The sequence below is a fragment of the Myripristis murdjan genome, chromosome 3, assembly GCF_902150065.1.
Source record: "Myripristis murdjan chromosome 3, fMyrMur1.1, whole genome shotgun sequence".
In the NCBI taxonomy this organism is placed as follows: Eukaryota; Metazoa; Chordata; class Actinopteri; order Holocentriformes; family Holocentridae; genus Myripristis; species Myripristis murdjan.
Window position 1 is genome coordinate 28,092,570 of NC_043982.1, and position 26,334 is coordinate 28,118,903.

At 39.3% G+C, this 26,334-nt stretch overlaps 1 protein-coding gene and 1 long non-coding RNA gene across 2 annotated transcripts in view; both read left to right on the top strand.

Annotated features, from left to right (window-relative positions):
* Window positions 1-26,334, top strand: part of LOC115378771 (CUB and sushi domain-containing protein 1-like) — a 659,837-nt gene that overhangs the window by 194,236 nt on the left and 439,267 nt on the right. Inside the window, exon 2 of the mRNA XM_030079264.1 lies at window positions 23,205-23,421. Within this exon, the coding sequence (XP_029935124.1) occupies window positions 23,205-23,421 (217 nt within the window). The remainder of the gene's footprint in view (window positions 1-23,204; window positions 23,422-26,334) is intronic.
* Window positions 4,455-13,957, top strand: LOC115378780 (uncharacterized). Its single transcript, XR_003930162.1, has 3 exons — window positions 4,455-4,531; window positions 7,801-7,803; window positions 13,947-13,957. It is a non-coding gene; the product is annotated as an uncharacterized LOC115378780 (long non-coding RNA).

Here is a 26,334-nt window from a genome sequence, read left to right on the forward strand (position 1 = left end):
AATTTAATAATAGAAAAATAGAAGGTAATAGAACATTTTGCACCAGGGCATCTGTGGGCATCCATATTTGGCACGGTCCCCTGGGTGAATCTGACACAGGTGATTATTTTTGACTTTAATGCAAACTAGCCTATCATATATCCATTACAGGAAGTTTGTACGGAAGTTATAAACATGTTAAGTAGTATCTTAAGAAGGCTTAACGGCGTTTATCCTCCTGGACAGACACAGGATAAGAAATTGCAGTAGTACGGCTTGATCCTTTACTCACCAATATATCAAGCTTTCCCAGATATCCAAATAATGTAATTCTACTTGAATGGCATTAAATCACATTTTTTTGGGATATTTTTCCTCCTCTTAAAAAAAAAAAGTTCATGAAATTTAAAACTTTCACAAAGTAGCTGTTTTGAAGATCACACAGTACAGCTGGAAAGTTGTTATCCTCCAGAACCAGTAATCCAACAGACACTGAAATAAGTGATTCATGTTTAAAGTATAACTTAATTGAATGAATACAAATCTGTCTTGTGTGCTTAGCTGGTGCAGCATGTTTTTGCTTATCTGTGTATACTGTATATTTGTAGGCATAAATAACATTAGCTAGTTAGCTTTGTTGATGTAAACTGTCAGCACATGTGCCCATAGGTGCTGAGGTACCAGACTGTCACATATGAGAATGTGGTATTTACTTGTATTCCAAATCCTCATGTTTAAATTTTTTGGGGAAAAAAAATGTCAAAAAAATTACTATTGTATTGAAAATCCAGATAGATCTGGTTTGTAAAGGCTGCTCTGTATCAAGTGTCAGAAACTTTTCACTTCTAAGTGAAAAAAGGCATTGTTTATAAATCTGAAAACTTAACTTGTCTGCTGGCACAGAGAGGGCATGCCTCTCTGCTTTGCTTTCTCCCCCATCCTGTCTGTTTACCTTTCTTGGTGCATATGCTCTCCTGCTTTTGTCTTTCATACCTCTCCTTCATCTTCCTCTTTTGCTAAAGCTATTTCTTTTCTCTGCTTTCATGTATTATTTTGTCATATCTTCATGTGTCCTCCTGCTGTCCTTCTGTCTGCCTCTTTTCTAACAACAACTGGCCATGTTATAAAAAAAACAAAAAACAAATTTGGTGTCCTCCTTCCCCTTCTTTTCTGTTCTCTTCTCTCTCTTTCTCTCTCTCACACTCACTCACTCACTCTCTCTCACACACGCACACACACACACACACACACACACACACACACACACACACACACACACACACACACACACACACACACACACACACACACACACACACACACACACACACACACACACACAACCTGCTTGCTCATGTAAAACATCAATGTCCCTACAGATGAATAACAAAGCATACTGCAGCATATAGAGTACTGGAGCCCCAAGGGCACATATATAGATGCTGCACCTCTTCTTCTCTCTTGCACTTCCTTTGTCCTTTGTCTCTGCACCTCTCTCTCTCTCTCTCTCTCTCTCTCTCTCTCCTCCTGCTGTTTATTACTGTCCTCCCTGTGTCACTCTATTCCTCTCTGTTGCTTTGTCTCTTGTGGCTGTGAATGGATAGTCTCAGGTAGATTCTAGAGACACCTTGTCCTTTGAATTTTGAATTAGCCATCACCAAACCACCACTACCCCACCAACACACACACACACACACACACACACACACAAGCTGCCTCTCACACACAAGCTGCTTCTCAAAGTCTAGGCTACAGCTGAGGTAGATGGTATTTCTCACCTGGCTTCATCATTGAAGGCTGTTCCATTTGGAAGGATCCTTACAATACACTCGAGGAATCCTGCCTTCACCCGGCAGTTTTCCAAGAACGGGTGAGATGTATCCTTCTCAGCTCCCACAATCCTGTGCATACATCGGAAGTTGAAGTCAATTTTGAAAAAACACGCAGCAAGTCAGCATCTTCTTCATTGCATACTGCAAGTATGAGATGGAAACTAGGTTTCCATCCAAAATGTTTAGCATATTTTAGGTGCATTTCAAAAATTGAGTAGAAGAAAATACAAATTAATGTGGCTTTCCATCAACTACATTAATGCAAATTATCCTTAAAAGTACAAGTTCAATGTCAGGTCTATTTTGAGCCCAAAATCACTCCCTTTCTTGTTGCTGCATGGCACATACTGTCAAATGGTGTTGGTAATACAAGTCGGAGATCTATATAACCAAAACAATTATTGTGGCTCTTTGACAGATCTGTGGTAAATTAATAGGCGAGTGATTACTGACACCACAGCTGCTCAAAGCAGTTCACAGGTCAACATTTCACAGAGCAGCGTCATGTCTCCTCCGCTGCCGTGTTTGCTGTCTGACAGAGGAATCGCTCCCCAGCTCCCCACTACATCATCGTTATGTGCATAAGATGTTTGAATTTTCCATTTATCACATTAACTGTTCTGAAAAAGGCAAAAACCATCTCAAGTAAGTGTAAAAACTTTTTTTGTGAAATTGAGGATTGAATTTTTTTCATCAATCTTTTCATATGCCTTACTTCAAAATGTGCATAAAAATACATTGACGGAAACATGGCCAGTGATATCAGCACTGATGGATGTGACGCACATCTTGTCTCGATCAACCGTTTTAAAGCGGAATCCCTCATAACCGTCATCGTGTAAGACTAATGAGGATCTGTCGTCCTTCAGCTGTAGCCAATGCTTTGAGATACAGTTTCACACTTTTCAGTGCCATTTCCCCAGAGGCCGAATGTGTGTGTTTGTATGCATGTGTGTGTCTGGGTGCATATGTGTTGTGTGCATGTTAACTGTGCACTATGACACAAAGAAAAAACATACTTCAACCACCCATCAGGCCCAGCAGACCATCCTTGTCTGTCTCTCTAGATCTCCCTTATCTCTTCCCTTTCTCTCTCTAACACACACACACACACATATGGAGCAGAATGATCCACAGGGACCAATCCTTAACTCAAGTAGGAACGCAGAAAGACAGGAAGGATGATTTGTAAATATGAACAGAAAGACAGACAAGTGGACACGAGTGGTGACACGGTGGATTTACATGAATTTGGTCACCTCGGAACACTTCATTACACAGTTACCCAAGCACTAGGTACTTAGCGGGTAAACAGAAATTACTAAGCAATCATGACTGTCGCGAACTAAAAAATACCTAAAAAAAAAAAAAAAAAAAAAAAGATATACTTGTGATTCTAACAGCCCAAACCTCAACTCATAATTCTTGAGGAATAATGCAAAATATGCTTCGAAACACTCTATATATAGCCCATCAATAAAGGAAGAAGAAAAAAAAACAATCCTGAACTGATTAGATGAAGGTGAGGTGAAAAGTCTTCAAGATAAACAAGATGTCCAGCTCCCATGTACTTGTTGAACTCCTGAGGGTACTCAAGTGTGGCATTAGCAGTAAGTTTAATGTGTTGTAGGGATAACAGAAATACCTATAAATTACCTTTCAGTACATCGTGATTTGCAGGGCTTGACCCACTTGGAGAACGTTCATTCAACCTGTTTTCTTTCAACAAGGGGATTGGTTCGTTGAGGTTTGTGGGAATTGTATTAATAATGATCTCACATAAACTCTGACAGATCAGACATCTCTCCTCCAGTTTCACGGTACTTTTCTTTTCTCTTACATCCTGGGTGTATTCTCACAGGTTTGCACAAGATTAGTATTCTGAGATTCATTTTTGCTGAGTAGCTGCCATATATGCATGAGTGTATTAATAATAAATTCCCTCAAATTTTATCGGAATACAAAATGAAAGTGGACTGTAAAAGAAAAAAAAGACTTTATCCTTTGTATTTACTGCTACATTTTTTTCAGTTAACACTGCTCCCTGTGGAAAAAACATAGTTTAATAATGGAGTGGGCTACACCAGAAAACCAAGATCTCAAACGAAACCCAAAAGAGGCCAAAGAGAACCCAATTCTTTACTAGAACCCATTCTTACATGGATTATGTTTGGATTGGAAATTAAAATTTCATAAAACATATTATTTCACAACAGTAACTTTACTTTTTGTAGTAGTAGTTTACTTTTTTGTATATATATGTATATATTTTTTGTATATATATATATATATATATATGTGTGTGTGTACACAATAAATAGTGCATTCTCTGCATTAAGCACTACGACGGAGTTTTGGGGTCACATTGAGAAGAAAAAATATTTTTTGAGATTTCGAGAATAAAGTCGTAATATTTTGAGAATAAAGTCGTAATTTTACAAGAATAAAGTTGTAATTTTACAAGAATAAAGTCGTAATTTTACGAGAATAAACGGAAGTAAAACAGCCGAGAGCACAGGCAGCCTCTTTGGCGACCACCGTCTCCGGTGTTGTGCCCGGCCACATAATTAGACGGTGGGCCGAAGGACGATATCTGCTTTCGTTTTGAAATGATTGATCCTCTGCGATAGTTTTTTTTTTTATCACGTTTTTATGAAAATGGAGCTTATGTTTGATAAACTACCCAGGCAAACGCTATGGAATGCTATACTGCAAACCAAGTAAATAGGCTACAGAAGCGACGATACTGCTGTCTGGTAAGGTTGAAATATCTTTTTAAATTCATAATTTCATGTTATAGCAATACTCTGTATGCTAAATCTTTGTAGTCATTACTGGGCATCCGCACAAAGCACTTTCATTGTATTTAAATAGCCTACTATTAACAATAGCATGCTAGTACGATAGCATGCTAGCATGTTGTAACACCAGAACGGAAATTAGGCTCTTTGGTTTGTAGCTCTGTGGAATTAAACTGTGGACATGTTTGTAATCCAGACGAAACCCAAGACTGTATTACAGCAAAGTTAGTTTTATCCTCACTTATGTAAGTGACCAGACAAGACAGAGATTGAAGTGGTAAAGATCTAAACCGAATCTTACTAATTTATCTGTCTTAGTTTTTGAACAGTTTTTTAAACAGTTCCTTTTTTAACTTGCCCAAAGGCCAAAAGACATGCCTACACATAGGCTTAGTTTGAAAAATTCTCACAGTCTAAACAGAGACACATGTCTGTGCATGGTAGCCCGTTCATTTTGCATGTACATCTCCCTTCCACACATTGTCTTTTTTACAGGAGCAGTACACAAGCTCCAAGATGCCAACAGGGGCTGGGGGTAGTGTTATCCAGTCAATCCCAAAGAAGTCTCCCTCGATCTTCCAGCCATGGGCCGTTGGTGGGGGTATATCTGGCTGACTTTGCAAGCGCCTCCTGTATATGGCTGCCTGGTTGTTTGCCTGCTGAGAGTGTTTCCCTAAAGCATCCTTGTTTGGTGGGAGACTTCTGTCTGTGCACTTTCCGCCCTTGTACATTTGACCTCTTGCATAGTAGACATCTCTACAGCCTTTCAGGTCACAGAGGGCACATGTAAAAGCTTCAGTTGCTTCATACAGTTCTGTTGTGGGTTGAAAAGATGTTCCCAACATCCTTAATGTGACACAGTTGTTCTTGATTGTCACCACAAGACAAGAACTTAGACCACTGTTTGGGTATTTTCTGTTCAGCTGAATATATTGTATATTTAAGTAAAACTATGCAAGCATCATCTGCAGAATGTACTTAAGAGTCCCTGATACCTACAAAACAGAGTATAAAGAATGCAGAACAAGACCGACGAGGAAAAAAGGATGTCAGTTGACTACAATATATTCAGCTGAACAGAAAATACCCAAACAATGGTCTAAGTTCTGTCTTGTGGTGACAACAAAGAACAACTGCAACAGTTTCTTGGGTTGTTTTTTCATTTTTATGTTTTTAATTTGTGTTTTAATGCTTCTTGCACTCTTATGTAAAGCACTTTGATTTGCATTGTGTATGAAATGTGCTATACAAATAAATTTGCCTTGCCTTGCCTTACCTATTATTAAGTCATGCTTCTGAACAGATCAAGTTACACACCAAAAGTTTATAAACTCGTCAGTTTATGGTCTATTATAAATAAATTATGAAAATTAATCTTGAATATTAGAACAATATGAGAAGATTACATATAAAAATCACAGCACTGGCGATTTTAAGCACCTGCAAAAGAATTTACAGTCTGGTAATACAATTATATTACATAAACGTATTGATGATGATGATGATGATGATGATTCTATACCATATAAATGTAGTCGTTCTTTTTGACCACAGATTGTAGGATTTTGACACGAAGTAAATAAGACGAGCTGTCAGTCTGCTTCCTCCTGGTTAGTGTGTTTACATTGGGGTCCTACTAGCGCCGTGCGCCATTGGTTCATATTCTCAAAGCTACAATAAGATTGGTTCGTCAGCTTCAGTCGTCCGCTACTTGCCTGAGCAGAGCGACAAATAAAAGTCAAGTTTGTCAAAACATATGATCAAACCAGAGCGGTTTTGCTCATTTAGTGAACCCAGGTTTCCTGATATCTCCTGAAATATCAGAGACAAGAATGACTTTATTCTCCTAATATTTCAACTTTATTCTCGTAAATGTATGACTTTATTCTCGTAAATGTACGACTTTATTCTTGTTAATTAACGACTTTAATCTCGTAAATTTACAACTTTATTCTTGTAAATTAACTACTTTAATCTCGTAAATTAACAACTTTATTCTCGTAAATTTACAACTTTTTAATATTACGACTTTATTCTCGTAAATTTACGACTTTATTCTCATAATATTACGACTTTAATCTCGAAATCTCGTTTTTTTTTTCTCAGTGTGGCCCTAATCCTCCTTCGTAAAGCACAGATGCAATCCAAAGGAAAATTTAACAGTGCTCCTCTCAAGTTTAAAAATGAAGGTGCAGTTTAAGCTGAAGCACTGAACTTGATCGATTGAAGCACAGCACTGGACCAAAAAAGAAAATAAAAAATCTACTGTCTTTAATTTTTAACCATATCGCCCTGCCGCTGCAAGTGGGAGTAACTTTTTCATCAATGGCTAACTTTAGTAGCCGCTGCAAGCACCATTCAGTTTGTGTTGTGCTTGTCTATTTTAGCCATCACTTCAAAATTCCTTCATGAAATGAGTAATTAAAACTGACTTGAACTCACAGTAATACAGCAAGGTTGTTTATTTATTTATTTATTTATTTATTTTTGTGCACATTTGCTTGAATTGCTGGTTTCAGCAAATTATTGCTCCCCACAACTCTTGCACACCTGATCCAATTAATTAAAGGTGACTGTACATACGTGATGCCTTAATTGGATCAGGTGTCTAAGAGTAGAGGTGGCACAAAAACAGATGGGCCTTGAGGACTGAAAGTTATCATATCTGCACCATAAGCTCATTATAAATACATCAACACTTCATCAGAAAATATCATAGTTACTGTAATATAATGCACACTGTTCTGTAATGTATGAAGAAACTGTTACCCTAAAAAATGTGAAATAATTTGATTATATTTAATAGGTATTTTTGATATATTATAAAAAAAAAAGCATATAGACCTATCGCATATCACAGCCAATAATTTGCTCCTGTCAAGTCATAATGCATTGCAATATATGACATATATATGTGACATTTTAATATAGCTATGATTAATTATAATTCATTGTAACTGCATGTAATATGCATATGATCATGTATATTACCACGTAACCACATAACATGTAAAATTGTGTTGCAGCCATGTGATTGTTTAAACTCACAATTTGACAGGTAGACAGTCGGACAAACAGGCAAGCAAGCAGGCAGAGCAGCCGACAACATCTCTAACCGAATGATAATGCATTTCTGTTCTCTGTCTGATTCTCTCGCCGTTCTTGTCCACGACTCATCGGAAAATGAGGCAGTGTTTCATTTCCGAGAGTCCTAGCCTCATCATACTCCCCAGATAAATTTAAGTTCAAAATAAACAAAAGAAAAATACTTAGACTTACTTAAGCCTTAATGTTCAGCACCAATGCAGCTAACACCTTCATTATATGCAAGGTTAAATAGAAAAAAAAATGTTCATGAGCCAACCAGCCAGCCAGCAAGGTGAATATGCAAACAACCTGTATTAAGTTATACCTCTATCATCTATTCAATATCCTGTTCTCTCCAGGGGAGGGTGGATATGTTTTGCTGTCTACTGGGCCTGGGCTCTTTGGGAATAGACGTGTTCATTTCACTCCGACTAGCCTCCGGAGATAAAACTAAAACAGACAATCAGATTCTGTGACCGCAGACTAACTGCATACAATAAATTTTTGGCCAGGATTCATTTTCAAAGCACAGGATCATTCCACCAGGATAATTTTAGGTGAAGTGAAAGGTTAAATAGAAAGAACAGGTTTCACAGTTCATAGAGAAGTTATAATGTAATGATTAGTCCACTATAAATGCATCAAATGAACATGAACACCGAATCAAATGAAGTTTCACTGGTTAGACACAGGTTGAAAGAGAGAAAGAAAGAAAGAAAGAACGAAATAAGATGTCTCAAAATGTTACCACAACCTGATTAAATAAGTTAATTAAAATTACCGTATTTAATCGTTTTAATTCAACTTAATTAAATGAAAATAAAATAAAAGACATTTCATATTGGTGTAATAAATGAAGTTTAAAAAAAATTGCCAGCTGCAGCAAATGAATAAGCAGACAAAGCTCACCGTCCAAAGATTTCACAATGACAAGCCTTAATTATCATGAAATTAGTAAAAATAAGAAATTTATACCTAGAAAAAAGATGCTAAAAAAATGATGAAAACGTGTACTGATTTCATTGTGGTTCTACAGCAGATATTTACTGCTTTTCCTGTATATGGTTGATTGTAATAGTATGAAAACAACTGATTTTTTTTAATACCCTGGGCTGCACATCAGTAGATTCCCTGCTTTGTTTCCTGCTTGCACTTTTGCGATTTGTAACACCAGGTTTGAGAGACCGTAGCCCCCCAAAATTCCTGTCAGTGTAGTTAATGAGTGAGGAGGACTCTTTGCCAATGAATAAGGTTGGGGCGGGACCTCATTGTGAACGTGCACACCAGTCACGCCAAGCAGCTTGTGTGTGAGACCATTGACTCTAAGGGCTTTATTTAACAATGCTTTTGCAAAAGTACATTTATTTGGATCATACTGAACATATGAATGATGAGTTAAGAGTTGGATTATACAGGACAAAGACTGAGAATTTGAAAAAAACATATCCTTATCATATTCTCTTTAGTGTAATTTGTCGAGGGTGCTGATCATCTCAGTTATAACAAAAACACTACAGTGAACCTTCGCTCGATCAAAACTTTTTTCATCAGATTAGAACAATGTGAACGATATAAAATATATTCAAAATACAGAGTTTTTGGGGGAACTGGTCCTTTAACAGTGCATTCTCACTCATACTCTATAGTTTATTCATAACATCACAAATGCATATTTTAGAGTCCTTAAACGTTAAACTTGATTGCCTACAGCATATTTAAAACAACACTCTAAGCAGTCAGACTAATGTTTATTCATAAACGTAACACACAAGAGACTGTCACTTAAATTTAAGTCATATCAGTTTATGTCATCATATCATGGGGGAATGGGCAACAGCATGAATTGGAAATGCCCTCTTAAAACCCACTCCTATAGCTTTATCTATCCCATATGCCTCCCCTAAGTATCGAATTCTCTGTGTCTGTGCGCTGTTTATTCTCTTCCCTATATTATTTTACTTTCTTTGAAACTGTGCATGTAAAGATTTTTCCTGATGGTCTGAGGAAATGAACTGGTGGCCACTTCTCCAGGTGGCAGGCCACTGCTGTCCCTTAATTAATCTGGGAAATATCTTTCATTTAAGATTTGATTTGATTTTAGTCACTGTTGTTTACCATGAAATTATCTTGATTGAATATCAGGTGATAAATACACTGCAAAGATTAGTCTCAGCATTGTTGATGTTACCTGCAATCTCAGCAGTGTCAAGAGCACTTGGAAGCAAATTTGAATTACTCATAAAAATATCGTCCAAGGAAGTGAATAGTTTCTGTGCCTTCATCTATCTTTTTTTATGGATTAAATGCTATGTAAAAGTATTCATTTGGCTTTCAGCAAGTAGGAAACTATAAGAGTGCACTCAGGTTACGTAGCTCTGTGCTATCCATGTGCTGAGCAAAACTAGGGAGGGGCTCGGTTGTATTGGCTCAATTGAGACTCAACTGTACTGTCAAACACTTCAAATTACAAATTAAATTACAGCATGATTCCAATATAATATAGTGCAGTATAGAAAATATACTGTAGAATTCCCAAAGCTTCTCAGGTTCAGCTGTTTCTTCTCTCTGTATCTGTTTTACTTTATTACATACATTATACCAGTAGTTTGGAATCTATAGCTTGCAAGCCATATCTGGCTCTAGCATGAATTAAAATAGCAAAATTCAAAATTACAAGTACAGATTTACCGTTGGCAAGCATCAGGCTATTTATTTTATTTATGTAAAGGCAGACTGCATGGCTAGGTGCTTGATTTTATAGATTTGTTGCAATAGGACTGAATGAAACATCTGAATTCAATGATTAAGAGGCGTGTCCCAGTGCTTTTGTCCATATAGTGTATTTTAACCCCCACTTATTGACAGATTACATCAGCCTCTGACAATTTTTACAGTGGTTTTCTCCCCCTGTGTGTCTGGTCTATGCTCTGTTGACTTTCTCCGTCAGAAATGTGTTTTACAGGCCAACAGTCCCAGTCTAATGCTTTGCGAAGACAGAGAGGGAGAGAGCAGCGGTGGTAGAGCAGGCTAAAGATTGACAGAGTTGTGAGAACAAATGTTTTCAAGGGTTTTGAATCACTACACCCATGAGAGGATCTTCATCATACAGTCATAACTATGCACAAAAAAAAAATATTAGGCTGACAGGCCTAGTAATATGTGGGATAAGCTGCAGACACACAAACAGACAGACACATGTGACCAAATACATGATGGAAATAAGGAGGAGAAGTAATGACTCAGCTTGCTTTGCCATCAACCTAGATTACAAGTAAAAACTCCTTTGTGACATGGAAAATTCAGACCAAAGATAATGGTTACCTTGCTAACCCCATAATCCCACCTTGTAATACAATACTAATATCTCCAGCTACACCAATGTGTGCAGACACCTCCAGGAATAATGTAAACAACAGGGGCCACTTACATAACTGGCACTGATTTAGAAAAATAATGCTATTTTGCATAAACTAAAGCTATTTTGTGGACATTTCTGTCTAGAAAAAAACCCTGCCCAAGTGGCTGTACATGCCATAATCAACTCACTAAGCTAGAAGACTGGTAGCATTTTTTTTTTTTTTTTTTTTTTTTGGTAGGATCAGCATTATCATCAGAGGCAACAAAGAATTGATTTCCGCTTTTGGGGGAAAATATCTCTGTTGAGGAAAACGGAAAAATGCAGGAAGGGAGGAGATGAAGCAAGAGTGTGCCAAGGAAGGAAGTGATTAAATGAAAAGGGTAGGATTTGTAGGTATTGTGTGTATGTGTGTGTATGCATGCACTTCCATATGTATGTGTGTGTGTGTGTGTGTGTGTGTTTTGTCAGCAATGACAGACTGACCCAGCCCTGACTGCTAGCTACAGTTTATATTACAGCGTCTCAGCATAATACTACAGTTTACCATTCACACAAACACCCACCAAATACACCCAAGGCCATGCACACGCAGCGCTCTGTCTCGCTCTCTCGCACACACACACACACACACACACACACACACACACACACACACACACACAAACATATACAGAGGATTGCTTGCTCTCAGCACCCATTTTGCCTTGCTGAACTCTTGCACATGTTAAGCAGATTGCTGAGTTTGTGGATTTGATATTCCCACCTAGCCTTGACCGCAGAACATTTGAATGTGTATGTGTGTCTCTGTGGTTGTGTCTGTTTATGTGTGTATGTGTGTGTTTGCGAGACAGATTCTGTGCTTACTCCATGCTCTCTGTATCACATTCACAGGTCGACTGTTCAAAGAATGTAAAGCAAAACGTAGGCGCATTTTTTTTCCCCCTTGTATTTTTCCCAAGGGTAAGTTAAATATTGAGCACCCTGCTTGTTTTTCAGCAAGCCACTGCAAGCTATTGTAGCATCAGTGATTTTCATTGTCACATCTTTGCTAGATAGATTGCTCTGGGTATATCGGTCTATTTCCCCCTCATTGACTCAGCATCAGCTTCACAGCTCTCTTTTACTATAAACTTTCTCACAAAATCCCCACTGAACCCTGGAGGTTCCGGGGGTTTGGAGGTGAAGGTTGTGTTTTATCACTTTAAACATTCTTCTGTGAAACACTAGCATTTTATACTTATATACAGGTGTTTTATTGATGCATTTATTTATTTATTCATTCATTTTGTACTAAGAAATGCTCTCAGACACAGGAGAGATCACACTTTTTCCAGCAATGCTCCACTTCACACTTGAGCAAACCCATATACATTTACAGTTGTTTTTCACTGCTGGTCACAGAGCAGCCTCATTGCAGCAATTCAGGGTTGGATGTCTGTCTTAAGGTCTCTCTGGTTGTGGCTGCTGAGGGAAAGGAAGCAGGCTCTGTACTCACCGCCCCTGCCGGGATGTTGTCAACCTGTCGCAGGAAACAAACTGATGACTTTAAAATGATAATCGCTTTGGTGTTGTGAACTACATTTCCCAGCCATCTTACCACAGTGGTGCTTTGACATCACTGGACTGACAGCAGCTCCCAAGTCCAAACCAAAATGCACAATCTTGGATTGTTCAACTAAGGATATGCCCACACTAAGTAAATTTGAAAATGTATCTTGTTTTCTTACTCTTTGGCCTATGTCCACACTAATACAGCATATTCAGCCACTGGAAATTAATGTTTTTGAATATGCCCTCTCAATCATCACCCAATGATCACCAGCATCCAAACTGACCAAAGCACTCACTGTTGCCTTTAAAAGCCGTTCAACTTAATTGCCAGGCCAGAAAAAGAAATCATGTTATATAGGTCTTGGTTCAGGAACATACACATGCCCAATAGAGTAGATGGTACTTTCTTTTGTAGATGAAGATTTAGTAAATTCTGTGGTTTAGCTGTGAAAGATTTGGTCTTGAAGCAAGTACAAGGAGTTTTAACTGGTTATGAAACAGTCTTAATATAATCCTGATGCCTATTTATGACCTACATAAGCAAATGGAGGCCACCAGCGAGAAGACTGGCTATTTCCATGTGGTTATTCTGTCATCAGGTCGGTGAATGAGACAAAACGATTTATGGAACGCACACCGACAGCCTGCATTAAATGTCAGATCCCGGTTTGCAGTTACTTGATAGCAAAAATACAAACCCAAAGCAAATGAACAGTGCACATATGGGCAAAACTGTGTACCTAGCTCCTTGTCTTTGTAATTAAATTAATTGTAAAGAGACCAAGAAAGAGAAGCTTGTGTTTTTTTTTTCATTCAGAACTGACAGATTTGGAAAGACATTGTGCTGGACGTGCAAACACAAAAGCAGCAAGACAGTTCCTTACGTGTTTTAAATTCTAATTATAATGCAGATTACGAATTATGGATGGCATTCATCATTGTTATTTCAAATATGGTTCAACTATTAAAACAGATGCAGGATGGTTTGAGAATGTTTAACATTAGAATGACAAAAAATGAAGGTAGTCTAATGTTGTATAATACCCCAGACACACATATGCACACACAAATACATGAGCACAATGTGTTCTGGATATATGATTATACAATATTTGTGTACATTTGCCTCAACGTTGCTCTTTTCTGTACCTCCCTCTCTCATGGTCTTTCTCACCGTGTTTCTGTTGTTCTCCTTCTATCACCGTGACTATCTCCCTTCTAACTCACACATCCACCCACCCACACACACACACACACACACACACAAACACACACACACACACACACATACACACACACACACACGCCATCCATCCTTCGTATCTCTCCTATCTTTAGACAGCAAGTTCTATTCCTTGCTGACAATGTTTGGGATTTACTCTGGACGTAGCCTTGATTCTCCCTGTGAGTCGGTGTGTGTGTGTCTGTGTGTGTGTGTGTGTGTGTGTGTGCGTGTGTGTGTGTGTGTGTGTGTGTGTGTGTGTGTGTGTGTGTGTGTGTGTGTGTGTGCGCATGTGTGTGCATGTGTGTGTGAGTTCATGTGTCTGGGAGTGTGCATGTGAATGATAGTGCTTTCAAAATTATTGCTTTGCAGCAGCATGTGTGTATTGGTACATGTGTGTATGTGTGTGTGTCTGTGGGTGTATGAGTGATATTCTCAACATTCTTTTGTATTGCAGCAATGTGCTTGCTTGCCTGGATTTAGAGGAGTGAGCGATGACTTTGTATGTGTGTGTGTCTGTGTGTGTGTGTGTGTGTGTGTGTGTGTGTGTCATTTAGTCATTTATCAAGTAAAAAATGCCAAACATTTGCTGCTTACAGTTTCACAAATGTTAAGAATTACTTATTTCTCTCCATTTATATCATTAAAAAAAAATAATTTTACTTTGAGGGGCAGCCACTTGTCTAGGCCTTAACACAGCGTTAAAATCTGAATCCAGGCCATTTGTTGCATGTCATCCCCTCATTCCTATCCCTTTTCTGTGTCTCTCTACTTTTGCTGTCAAATAAAGCAGAAATACCTAAATGACAATACTAATAATACCTTGAGTTATTTAGTTAGACGAAGGAAGAGATTTAAAGCTTCACTTTGGACTCTGGGAACCTTGGCTTTTGAGGAATTTGACATTATTTTATGTGAATTTAAGAGACTACATACTTTACTGATTAATTGAAAAAGTTGAGGATATAACCAACAATGAAAATAATCATTTGCTGTGCTGTTGTTACCTTCGAGAGGCAGGAGGAACATTAGCATCCTCACTGCTGTTTTTTGTTAGATGGCAATTCAGTTTGCAAGGGTGAACTTGAATGCTTTTGCATACTGTGTATTTTTGGTGGCCGGTGCAAGCAAGCTTTGCACAATCTCATTTCAGCAAGCTTGGCACACTGAACAAACACACAGAGGTGAAATTGTTACCATTTTCTTACTTGAAGAGGGCTTGCGTTTAAAATCAACTGCCTATTTAAAAGATACTTTCACTTGTGATAACGTGATTCTTGAGATTCACTGAACTGACCTGAGAACTGTTTCCATCGTTCCACATTTCAAATTCTGAGGGAAATAGATGATGGTTATTAAAGTTCATGCAAGCTGAAGTTCACTGCACAGCTTTATGAATCCATAGTTCCTCACCTAAAATAGTTCCAAAATTAACCTGGCACTACTGAGTTAATGATATTTCATTTTCAAAATGTCTGACTCTACGGGCCATGTAATAGAGCGGACAAGCTTTTTATTACTAAAAGGTCAGTCTCCCTACTTTGGTTAATGCTCATCTCATATTATCACTCAGTACAGTGTATGCTTTAGTGTTAATATGGATCACTGGAGTGAATGATCTGCTGGGAACAGTGGATGATTTTGGTGTCTGTGCTCTCATCACTTAATGAGTAAGTTGACCAATGGACCAATCTCCCAGGCTTTATACAGTCATGAAAAAACTGGAAAAGTCAGTTAATTTGTAAGTCATGGAGATCTGACCAAAGACAGTTCAGCTCTGGTAAAGAATGATTGAGGTAACATTGACCTGAAAAAATACAACAGAAAGTGGAGTCATTGTGTAGGGCTTTAGGATTTCTTCTATTAGTTCATATATCAGAAACTGAAAAAACATTTATTTTTCTTCAGCAAGGACACGACTCACATTTTGGGTTGTTTCAACTTGGGCTGGAATTAAGTGACAAAGCAAACAAACAAACCAAACTTAGCAAAGTGTATGTCCATTTCTCATTTGTTTTGGACAGGCTCATATAAAGTATTTGAAATTTGGACAGACCTTCAGAAAATATATGTTGTTAAAACACCTTTTATCCCCACTGAGCGTCAGCTAAATGGCCTTAACTGTTCAGTCTAACAGCTCGGTGTTACTCCGCATTCCCATTTGCTTAAACTGTTTGACAGGGGGCTGACATAGAGCATGAGAAACGCAGAGAGAGAGAGAAAGACAGACACGGAGAGGTTGTGGTATTTGTTCATTGCATGATAAATATAGGAGGTGAGTGGGTGGAATAAAAACAACGAACACTCTAGCAGGATAAGAGAGGATACACAGAGAGACAGATATAATGACACCAGGAGATATACAATATGACAGAGCAGTAATAATAGTGAGGGAGAGACATAATGACACTAAGGGGGGAGATGCAATGATACTGATACAGAGATAATGATGGAGAGAGGGTGATGGAAAGAAAGCAAGAGGGATGAAGGGACAGAGGTAAAGAGAGAGACAGGGTGAGACAGGGCAAGGCAAAACCAGGGAGAGAGAGAGAAAAGGGAAGGGAGGGAGAAGGAGTGGGAGGAAGAGATGCATAGAAAGAGGTACAGTGGTGAAGATAATACCGAGATAATAGGAGCGGGAGGATGGAGGGAGGTTGAAGAGAGAGGGAAACATAATGTAACCAGGGAGAGTGACAATCATACTGACATTGGAGATAATGATGGGAGGAGAGGGAGGGAGAGAAAAAGATAGAAAAGTGCTCAAAACAGGGACAGGAAAAAGAGACAGCACGAAATAGACAATAGGCTCTCCTTTCCCTTATCCTCTCTTCCCTGCTCTCCCTTTGTCCCTTTTTTTCATTGCATTGAATCACTGGCAGTCAATAGTTCTACACAGCGTAACTTAGAAAGATGCATTTGATTTGTAGCTCAGCATGTCTAGGAAAGAGGGGACCTGCAGTTGATTTATGAGCCAGGGACCTTGTGGTCAGGTAATACTGGAGTGGTCCACGTCTCTGCTGCCGCTCCGCAACTAAAAATTTAACAGACAGGCTCATAGTTATGCAGATACCAAGCAACCTTGAGAGCATTGAGAATATTCCAACACAGTTTCATTATTAATTTATGATTATTTTTTATTTATTTTCTTGTGATTAGCAAAAAAAAAAAAAAAATAGCTACATCCATGATGATTCTCAGCAGCATCAAGCAGCAGAGACTCGTGATCAGCCCAATACATTAATTTGATTAGCCATATAGTACTTTACTACCAGCTGGTAAATGTATTCATCACCCAGGACAAGTGATTTAAGGTTTTTTAGTCTCATTCTTTGCACTTTGTAGAGCATTCTCATCTGTGTTGGCCATTTCATTAAGCCATTTGTTTGGCCTACTTTTAAAAGAGACAGTATGTAATAATTTGCTTTCTCTAATGTGCAGATTACCATAGCACAGCAGTGGGGGTTCACAAGTGTTGCTGATCAGTACCAGTCAGTTCACTGTTGCTTTGATGGTGGCTGAGATCTCAAGCTCTCAGAATAACCTCTTTGTGTTGGTTTATCTTCTCTCTCTCTCTCTCTCTCTCTCTCTCTCTCTCACACACACACACACACACACACACACACGCGCACACACACACACACACACACACACACACACACACACACACACACACACACACACACACACACACACACACACGTAAGGCTAGCCAGGGTTATACTGGTCGCGTGGGGCAGTGCTAGTCTGCAGAGTCTTGTGCCAGTGTGCCAGAGCCAGTTTAATGCATGTGTTCAAGCTTGTCAATGCCCACACTTACCTCAAAGCCACCTAGCAGGGGGCTTTGAGGTAAGTAACATGCTGTGTGTTGCTCCCCTTCGCCAAACTCTGCTAACATTACGGCTTTTTCCTTAACTCTCAGTCTTGTTGTAGATTGTATGTATCATCAGTTATATATTTGCCATGTTTCGTTGTTGCTCCTTTTTTTCTAATCTGTTAACCTAACTTGTGTTGTAGCGTAAAAATATAGCAATGATAGATTAAACACTATTTAGCTTAAAAGTCTCCGCCTCTTGAGTCTGCATAATGATGCAGACAGCAATCAGCACTAGATGGTGCCAAAGCGTCATAAAATTATGTAGTGTACCTATAGATGGAGGCTGGTCATCAGTTTCGAGTTCATTTCTAACGTTAAATCAAATGTAATCTTTCAAAGCCTGCTGACTTAATAAAATCATTGAACCGGTGAACCATGCTTGTGAACTCGTGCACTACAGATATCAGCAGAGCGACAGTACCAGGAGATATTGGTCCTCACCAAACGCCTCTCAGCCACTCAAAAAGTGAGATTGAAACTGAATGTTGTATAATCAACAATAATAACTTTGTGTGAAAAAAGAAAAAAGAATCAAGTCACTTTTGTTGGCTTGCTATGTTGTCACATCCCGGTCTAAGTTATGCGCGTTTGATTTGGTGATATGCTAGGGTAATAGTCCATATTTTATCTTGGTGCTGGCCCATTATGTCATACCAATATCACTGCAACCCTACTGATATCCAACTGCAAATTTGTCTGTAAACACCACATGAACATAAACACCAAAAAGAAAAGCCTCAAACCCTGTGGAGAATATCAATTGGGAAATCCTGTGGAGCAAATCAAACCTTCGGATTAAGCACTGTGCTTGAATGAATGCTCTCTGTGTGGTGTGTGTGCATGTGTGTGTGAGTGTGTGTGTGTGTGTGTGTGTGTGGTTGCACCGGCATGTGCTCATGTACATATTGCATACATCCTCACACATACAGGGGCACACATTGTTTCTTTCTGATTCACACACATTCACACTGTCATTCTCTCTTTCTCTTTGTCTTACATGTAAGTAGATGGTGACAGGCCAATAAGTGGGGTTCAGCTGAACAAGGGAACGTACTGAGAACAAATCGCAGCTAATACTGAATTATTAGATCATTCAGAGAGAGAGAGAGAGACAGATAGAGAGAGACGGGGGGAGAAACAGATAGAGAGAAAGAGAAAAAGAGAGAGAGTACGGGAGAGAGATGATGGGGGACTGGGAATGGAAGGCTGGGCACACAGGACACCCAGAGAGAGGAAAGATAGAGAAAACAAGTAATTACTCCTGCTGTGTTTTTGTGGATTATCTATGTATATCACAGCCAGATGGACAGACACACAGGCAGGCAGGCAGGCAGGCAGGCAGGCAGGAAAACAGATACTGACATTTAAATGTTTTTTTTTTTTGGCTGATCTTTTCCCAGCCAATAAGTTTAGAAATACTCATTTAATAAAGCCAAAATTTCCATTGTGAAAGAAACACCCTCCTAAGAAAATGTCACATTAGAGCCAGGCAGTCAGAAAAAGACATCATGTGTTTGTAGGCTCGGTATCGATGGGGAGTATTTTGGCGACCGTGAGCTCATCAGTTGGCTGGCAGGACTCAACAAGTGCTGAATGTTTTTGCCAGTGCAATATAAGTAACAAGACACTTAGTTTGTGTTGCTCCTCAGAGTGACTCTCAATGAATGCTATGACTCGACCTCCAACTCAAAAACATTTCAGCTGCATTCCAATCCACTGCATTCCCGACTCCCTGCTCACTGATGAAGGAACCTCAGTTAAGGGGACACTGCGTAACAAAATCCCAAAATCATTTAACACAGACAACTCTTCAGTCATGTGCCTTAGTTTTGCAGGACAGGACGTTAGAATAAGACTTCATTGTCATTCATGCATACACATTACGTTGCCTTGGCTCACGTGCATTTGCAGTGCTGAAAAATGCTTAGGCAGAATGAATAAATAATAAATTCATTAATAAATATATAAATAGTTAAAAAGTACTAAAATAGCTCAAAATTGCACAAAAAGCGATCTAAACATGTTCCCAGTATCTAGACACGCACATGAACAGTGAGTCTCAATACAGTCCTGGGCAGGTGAGTGGTTTATATATATATCTATATATCTATAGATATTTATCTATCTATCTAGATAGATAGATAGATATAGATATATAGATATATACACATACGTATGTAGGTACCTATGTAAGCTGACATATAAAAATAGGTGAATAAATAAAAGTCAATAAAGGAATAGAAACAAAATAACAAAATGAGCTTATTGTTATGTAAACTTTGAAGTCATCTCCATTTCGCTTTTCCCTGCTGAAAGCAACCACCAGATTTCTGAGGCCATGCTCAGTGGCTGATGGGAAAACTTTCCTGTCAGCTTCCTGAGAAGTCGGAAACCTTTCTTCACAACATCAGTTCCCTTCAGACTCAACATGTTTACCGCCTACAGTTTTGGATACTGTCTTCAAATGTCTGAATAGCCTGTGTAGTCCACTTTCCAGGGAGCTATGCAGCGGCTGGAGTGCATCTATGTACAGCGCACATTGCTTTTAGAGGACTGAGCCTGTGATCTTCTGGTCATGTGACAGTCTCCCAAATGGCAAGGCTACACTAAAGTACCTAACCCTATGCACGGGAAGCCAGTGGGCGATAGGGGAGCTAAGCTACATGAACACAATCCAAAAAAAAAGCAGGGCTGTGTGTACAGTGTTTACTGAACTCAAAAGTGCCCAAAGTATGGTGCCTACAATATGGCATCTGGCACTATGCAGATATCAGGTCAATTTACTATGAATATGGATTCTACTTATCCCATCTGCTCAGAGACAGAGAGAGAGAGAGGGGAAGGAGGGAGGGAGAGAGACAGAATCGGGCAGAGAGAGAGAACAAGAGACAGAATGAGAGACAGACAGCGAGGGAGACAGGAGTTGCAGGGAGAGATGAATTGAGTTGGAAAGACAGTGGTGAACAATCTGAAATTAATCTGGACACTCCAGATGGCTGAAGAGTGTGTGTGTGTGTGTGTGTGTGTGTGTGTGTGTGTGTGTGTGTGTGTGTGTGTGTGTGTGTGTGTGTGTGTGTGTGTGTGTGTGTGTGTGTGTGTGTGTGTGTGTGTGTGTATGTTTGTGTGTGTTTGTGTGTGTGTGCATCAGTGCCTGCTTGTCTGTTGCTGCCTGCGGGTTCACTTTGGCCTGAGTATAGGGGTGCATTAATGTGTGTGCATGTTTGTGTGTATATGTGTGCATCAGGGTGTTGTGTTACTTTGGACAAAAAACAACATCTGGTACATGCACAGTGAGCAAGTTGTGATCTCATTGATGGGAAAACACACAACATTTTAACACACAAACACAAACACACACAGTTTTGGAGTGTTTGGTTGACTGTATTGTGACCTTGTCCTTTGAGAGTTGTCAGCTCTTGAGTGTATTGGAGTGTGTTGTGCATTTGTGTGTTTGTGTGTGTTTGTGTGTGTTTGTGTGTGTGTGTGTGTGTGTGTGTGTGTGTGTGTGTGTGTGTGTGTGTGTGTGTGTATGTCCTCAGTGATATAAGGTTAATAAATCAATAGCCACTGCTATCTGAGAAACAATTACGGCTGGCTTTCATGTTGCCTACAGTGTGTATGTGCACACACACACACACACACATACACATACATTACAAAGGCTACACTTACACAGACCAACAGAAACAATTACTGCTACTGGCTTTTATTTAACCATAGAAACACTCACACACAAACACACTCACACACAAACACACACATACACAGCACTACATGCTCTATACACCAGCAACATCATGAGTAAACTGTATTATGTGTTTGAGGTGGAGAACAGAGAAGAAGGAGATGAAAGAATGAAGAGAAGGGGGTTTAAAGCAGTTTGAAAAGGAGAGAGGAGGAGCAAAGAAGAGGAAAGCAGAAACACACAGAGCCGTTGTGTTATAAGGCTACAGTAGAGGCTCGTAAAACCTCGACTGCTTCTCATTTTCTGGTTGTTGTCTCGGCTTTTCTGCATTGTGCTATTGTCCTGTTATCCTTCTGATACAGCTGAGCACACCATGGAAACTGAAGGCAGCGCGCTATCTGCGTGTGTCCTGCGTAAATAAATAAATGCTCATGTATTTTAGCTACCTTGGTTAGCTTTGGCCTGCTTTGGTTCGATGTGGTCAGCTTTGGTGAACTTCGGGTAGCATTACACGGCTTCCTGAGCTTTTTCTAAGTTAGTTTAGTTACTGTGGCTCTTTTTCTCATCGTTTACTGCCTGAACTTTACTCTTTAAAACTGCCCATGAATTCTTTGTGTGTACATGACTGTCTTTCCTTGTGTGTGTGTGTGTGTTATATGGGGTATGTTTGTCTGTTGAATATCGTGAATGGACTATAACTTAGTGTATTGGCTGCATGACCTGTGCTCATGTCTGCAGGTTTGCATGTGTGTAATCACACAGGGTACACAATTAAGATGTACAGCAAGTGTTTTTTTTTGTTGTTGTTGTTTTTTTTTTTTAGAAATCTCTTTGTCCCTTATCATGCTGTGATCGGCTGTGCTGCTTTTGTGTGATAGCTGTCCTCTGGGTAAAGAACTATTTGCTGTGTGTAGTTATGTTTTACTGAACATGTGGTGTGTGCTTGATTACTTTGATTATCCATGATTAAAAAAAGAAAGAAATCAAATCAGTCATACTCAAGAAACAATATCACAGTTTTTCCTGTATATGTGTGTGTGTGTGTGTGTGTTTGTGTCAGGGGAGTGTATTTCTGGTCCAGGATTTGTACAACACAGCACTGACACTGTAAGGATTAGTGGTTTGTTTCCCACAGGAGCCATGCAGACTAAAAATATAAGCATTCATGGTAAAGCACCTCACATGAAAGCATCACACATTATGCTTACTATGTTACAACGTCATGGGAGGCCACATGGCATGTGTTGTGCTATGTTATATCTCATTTGAGGTCAGGGGTTGTATGCACCAGTCATGCTTGAATTTGAACAGACACAGAAAAGGGCCCGCACACTGGTTCTTCATTTAATAGGCAGCGTTTCAACTCAGGCAAATATTGGCAGTGTGGTAAACCTCAGTAGTCCCTCATAAATTCACCCACAAATATATAATGAGTATGAACATAGCCCAGTTGCAAAAGTGGCTACTGAGTCCTGATGCTAAGAGGTTGCACAAGAAAAGGAAAAAAAAATTGCAAATGTTTGGAAGGAGACAATTTTCAACATGCCTGCTCCATCTTTGACCTGAGCAATCTGGACTTGATGAATGTCACAAACTCACACGCTAAAGTGGGAAAACATGTATGTTTGACAGCTTAAATATTTAAATCATACATGAAAGGCATGGCGTATGTTAAATGTGGTGAGTGGTGAGGGCTGTGGCATGTGGAGGGCTAATGGGCTTTGCTCATGTCAGCTGAAATTGATGGGGGATTTCACCTGGCATATTTGGAATCATCATTTTCTAATTTGAATTTTTCTTTTTTTTCTCTTCTAGCTGAATCTTGCGGCGGTGTGGTCCAAGGCTTAAATGGCACCATAGAGTCTCCTGGTTTCCCCCACGGCTATCCCAACTATGCCAACTGTACATGGCTGATAATAACGGGGGAGAGAAACCGAATCCAGCTAACCTTCGTCACGCTGGCACTGGAGGAGGACTTTGATATTGTGTCAGTATACGATGGACAACCGTCACCTGGCAACCTTAAAATGAGGTCAGAAATTAATCTTTTATTTACTGTCTAACACTCTCCTCTGCTCTCTCTGGGTGAAGCACAACCTTGTCTTTTGCTCTCTCTCTGTCTTCACTCTTTGTCTTCCAACCTCTCTGGCTTCTTAGTGTAGCCAATCCTTTTCTCTGCCTTTGCTCATCTACCTACTCTGAACAAAAAATGACATTTAGACAACAGCACATTTCTTTTGACATCTGGGCTCTGTATACTTATCTCTTTTTGAAGGGAAGTGACACAGTGACTATGAGGTTAAAGTACAGTCAATGTCAACTTTAATTTGCCGGGATTTTCCGCCATATCGGATGAATAGTTTAAAAAAAGAACAGCCATTTTTGTGCTTGGTGCCAAAAGTAGTTGGACTGAATAAATTTATCTTAAGTAAAGCAGACACTTTGACAATGTCATAGTTGGAAAGGCTATTTTACTGCCTGCCTAAAATTTTAATCAGTAACATATTCTGCTGGAATACAGGCAACTCATGATAAATTGCAAAGTGAAGGTTTGCCTTGTCATGATATATAAATAGTGCTGGTGAAGAGGCACCACATTCATTTATAGTTTTCCATCCATAGAGCTAAAAGCATCAAATTTTTTTTTCCACAAAGGCAGGTTTTGTATAAATTCTATATAATTTACTCTCCATGAGATGCAGAACATTGTGTGTCTTTTTTAATACTAGATTCGTGAGCCTGATGTGTCATTCACAGTGTAAGTGTGACGTCTTTCTCTGTCTGTATTAATTTCACCAGAGCCTATTGCTGTCTCGTATTATGCTAAATGCCAAACATATCAGTGCACCACACGTCATGGTAGCTGTCCTTGTCAAAGATAAAATAAAGATAAAATAGATGAAGATAAATTAAGTTTAAGGAAACTTAATGCAGTGTTACCTGCTGAGGTTGCAAGACTGACCAGCTTGTAGTTCTGTCCCAGCTTTAAGCTACTGTAGACATTTTGCTTGGCTATCTGGATGTCAAATAAGCGTTGCTGCATTCTTTGTGAGGGGAATGTGTGTGTGTGTGTGTGTGTGTGTGTGTGTGTGTGTGTGTGTGTGTGTGTGTGTGTGTGTGTGTGTGTGTGTGCGTGTGTGTGTGTGAGTGTGTGTGTGTGAGAGAGAGAGATCACTTGTAGTCCTGTGTTGTTAGAGAATGACATTTATGTTGTCAGGGTTAGGACATTTGTTTTCCCAGCAGAGCAGTCGTGCTAAAAATAACATGTATGCACTTACGATAAGACGGTTTACACAGAGATGTCTTGCATATGGCTTTTGTTATGTCAGAGTACTATGGGAGATGATAGTTGCCCCAGCTACCATCCCCTTGAGTTCCTCTTGAGTTTGAATAATGTCCATCATTCATGCATTACTAAAATGCAAACAGATGCATTGTAAAAAATCATGGCAAAGGTTAAAAAGGAATGAATTTCAAATACATCTGACCCACTTTCCTCATGGCACAGTGCCTCACTTCAGGCTGGTGTAGACGTTTTTCTACACCAACTGTTTTCGCAACATGGACCCATGGAGTCATTTGCTCTTATTTTATGCTGTGATTCATAGCTGACTAAATCACATCAATAAGTTCTTCAGATAAGAGATATGCAGGGAAAGGTACTTGTATTCACATTTTGGCTAAGCACTTGCTTAACTCTTTGGATAACAGATCCAGAATATTGAAATGAGTCATTTTCACACCTGCTACCCAGAAAAGTTTGGAAATTTTGGGGGTGGGGGATTAGAATTTGCCTACCTACCTTGAATTCAAAGAAACAGGATATAGCCCAAATCATGCAGCTAAAATCTAGGCTTCATAAAATGGAAATCTTGTGACATTTAGTTTTTATGTTTTTTTTTTTTCCCCTAGCCATTCAAAATGAGTCTGTCACTCATATTAGCCACATTAGCCATATTAGCATCATGGCTGGACCATCATTGGAGTGTGAATCATGTGAGAAGGTTACCTGAATTTCAAACTGTAGAATCTTGCAATAGACTTATCTTCACCAGAAATTGGATTAAAAAAGTTTTTGCTTTATTGTCTCTTGCATATCAAGGAAAATTCAACAGCGTAATATAGGCTACAGTGGCTTTTGATAAATGATGCATCCTTATGTAGTGGCATGCCTGGCTTGTTTCATTTAGGTATCCACTCAAGAACAGTGGAGGGGTAAGGTTTTCAAAAGGCCCACAGAAATTAAAATGAAAGGTTGGTAGCCACTTTAATGTAAAGACGGATCAATAAGGTGCACAGAGAGCAGTTAAAGAACACAATGATAGACAAGGAAAGCAACACATTTCAAGCATAGCACTCCCCTTCAGGCATCATCAAGAGTGTCAAGACAGGCGCTCACTAGAAATACAAGGCGAGCTGATGTAAGATTACCTAGGAAAACAGGAAAAATTGACAGCCCAAGTATTCAGATAGTGGGATGCTGACACTACAAATTTACAGAGATACAAATATGTACAAATTTACATCTATCTGGTAAGTCATAGTTTAAACAGCTCCAAGGAAGGGCTTCAAGGAACAAAGGCTTTTAGGAGCAAGTCCTCATCCTGTACTGGGAGGGTTTTGTGTACGGAGGTTTTAATTTCAGCCAAAGCATATGCCAGGCAGTGTCACTGATTAACACACCTTCAAGCAGAGAGGAAGAAGTAATCAGTGAAATCACTTAGTGTAGTGTTTAAATAGAAAGAAAACCTGCATATAGTTGGCCCTCCAAGGCACATGACTGGACATACCTGAGCTGGGGGATATGTTCAGTCTCTGTCCTATTTAGAGACCATGATAGGTACATGTGGTCAGGGCGCACAGTTTTACTATTTGATCTATCTCTGGGCTCTGGATTTCTCTGGTGTTGATGTAGAGAGGGCAGATGAGCCAGTGCCCACAGGGC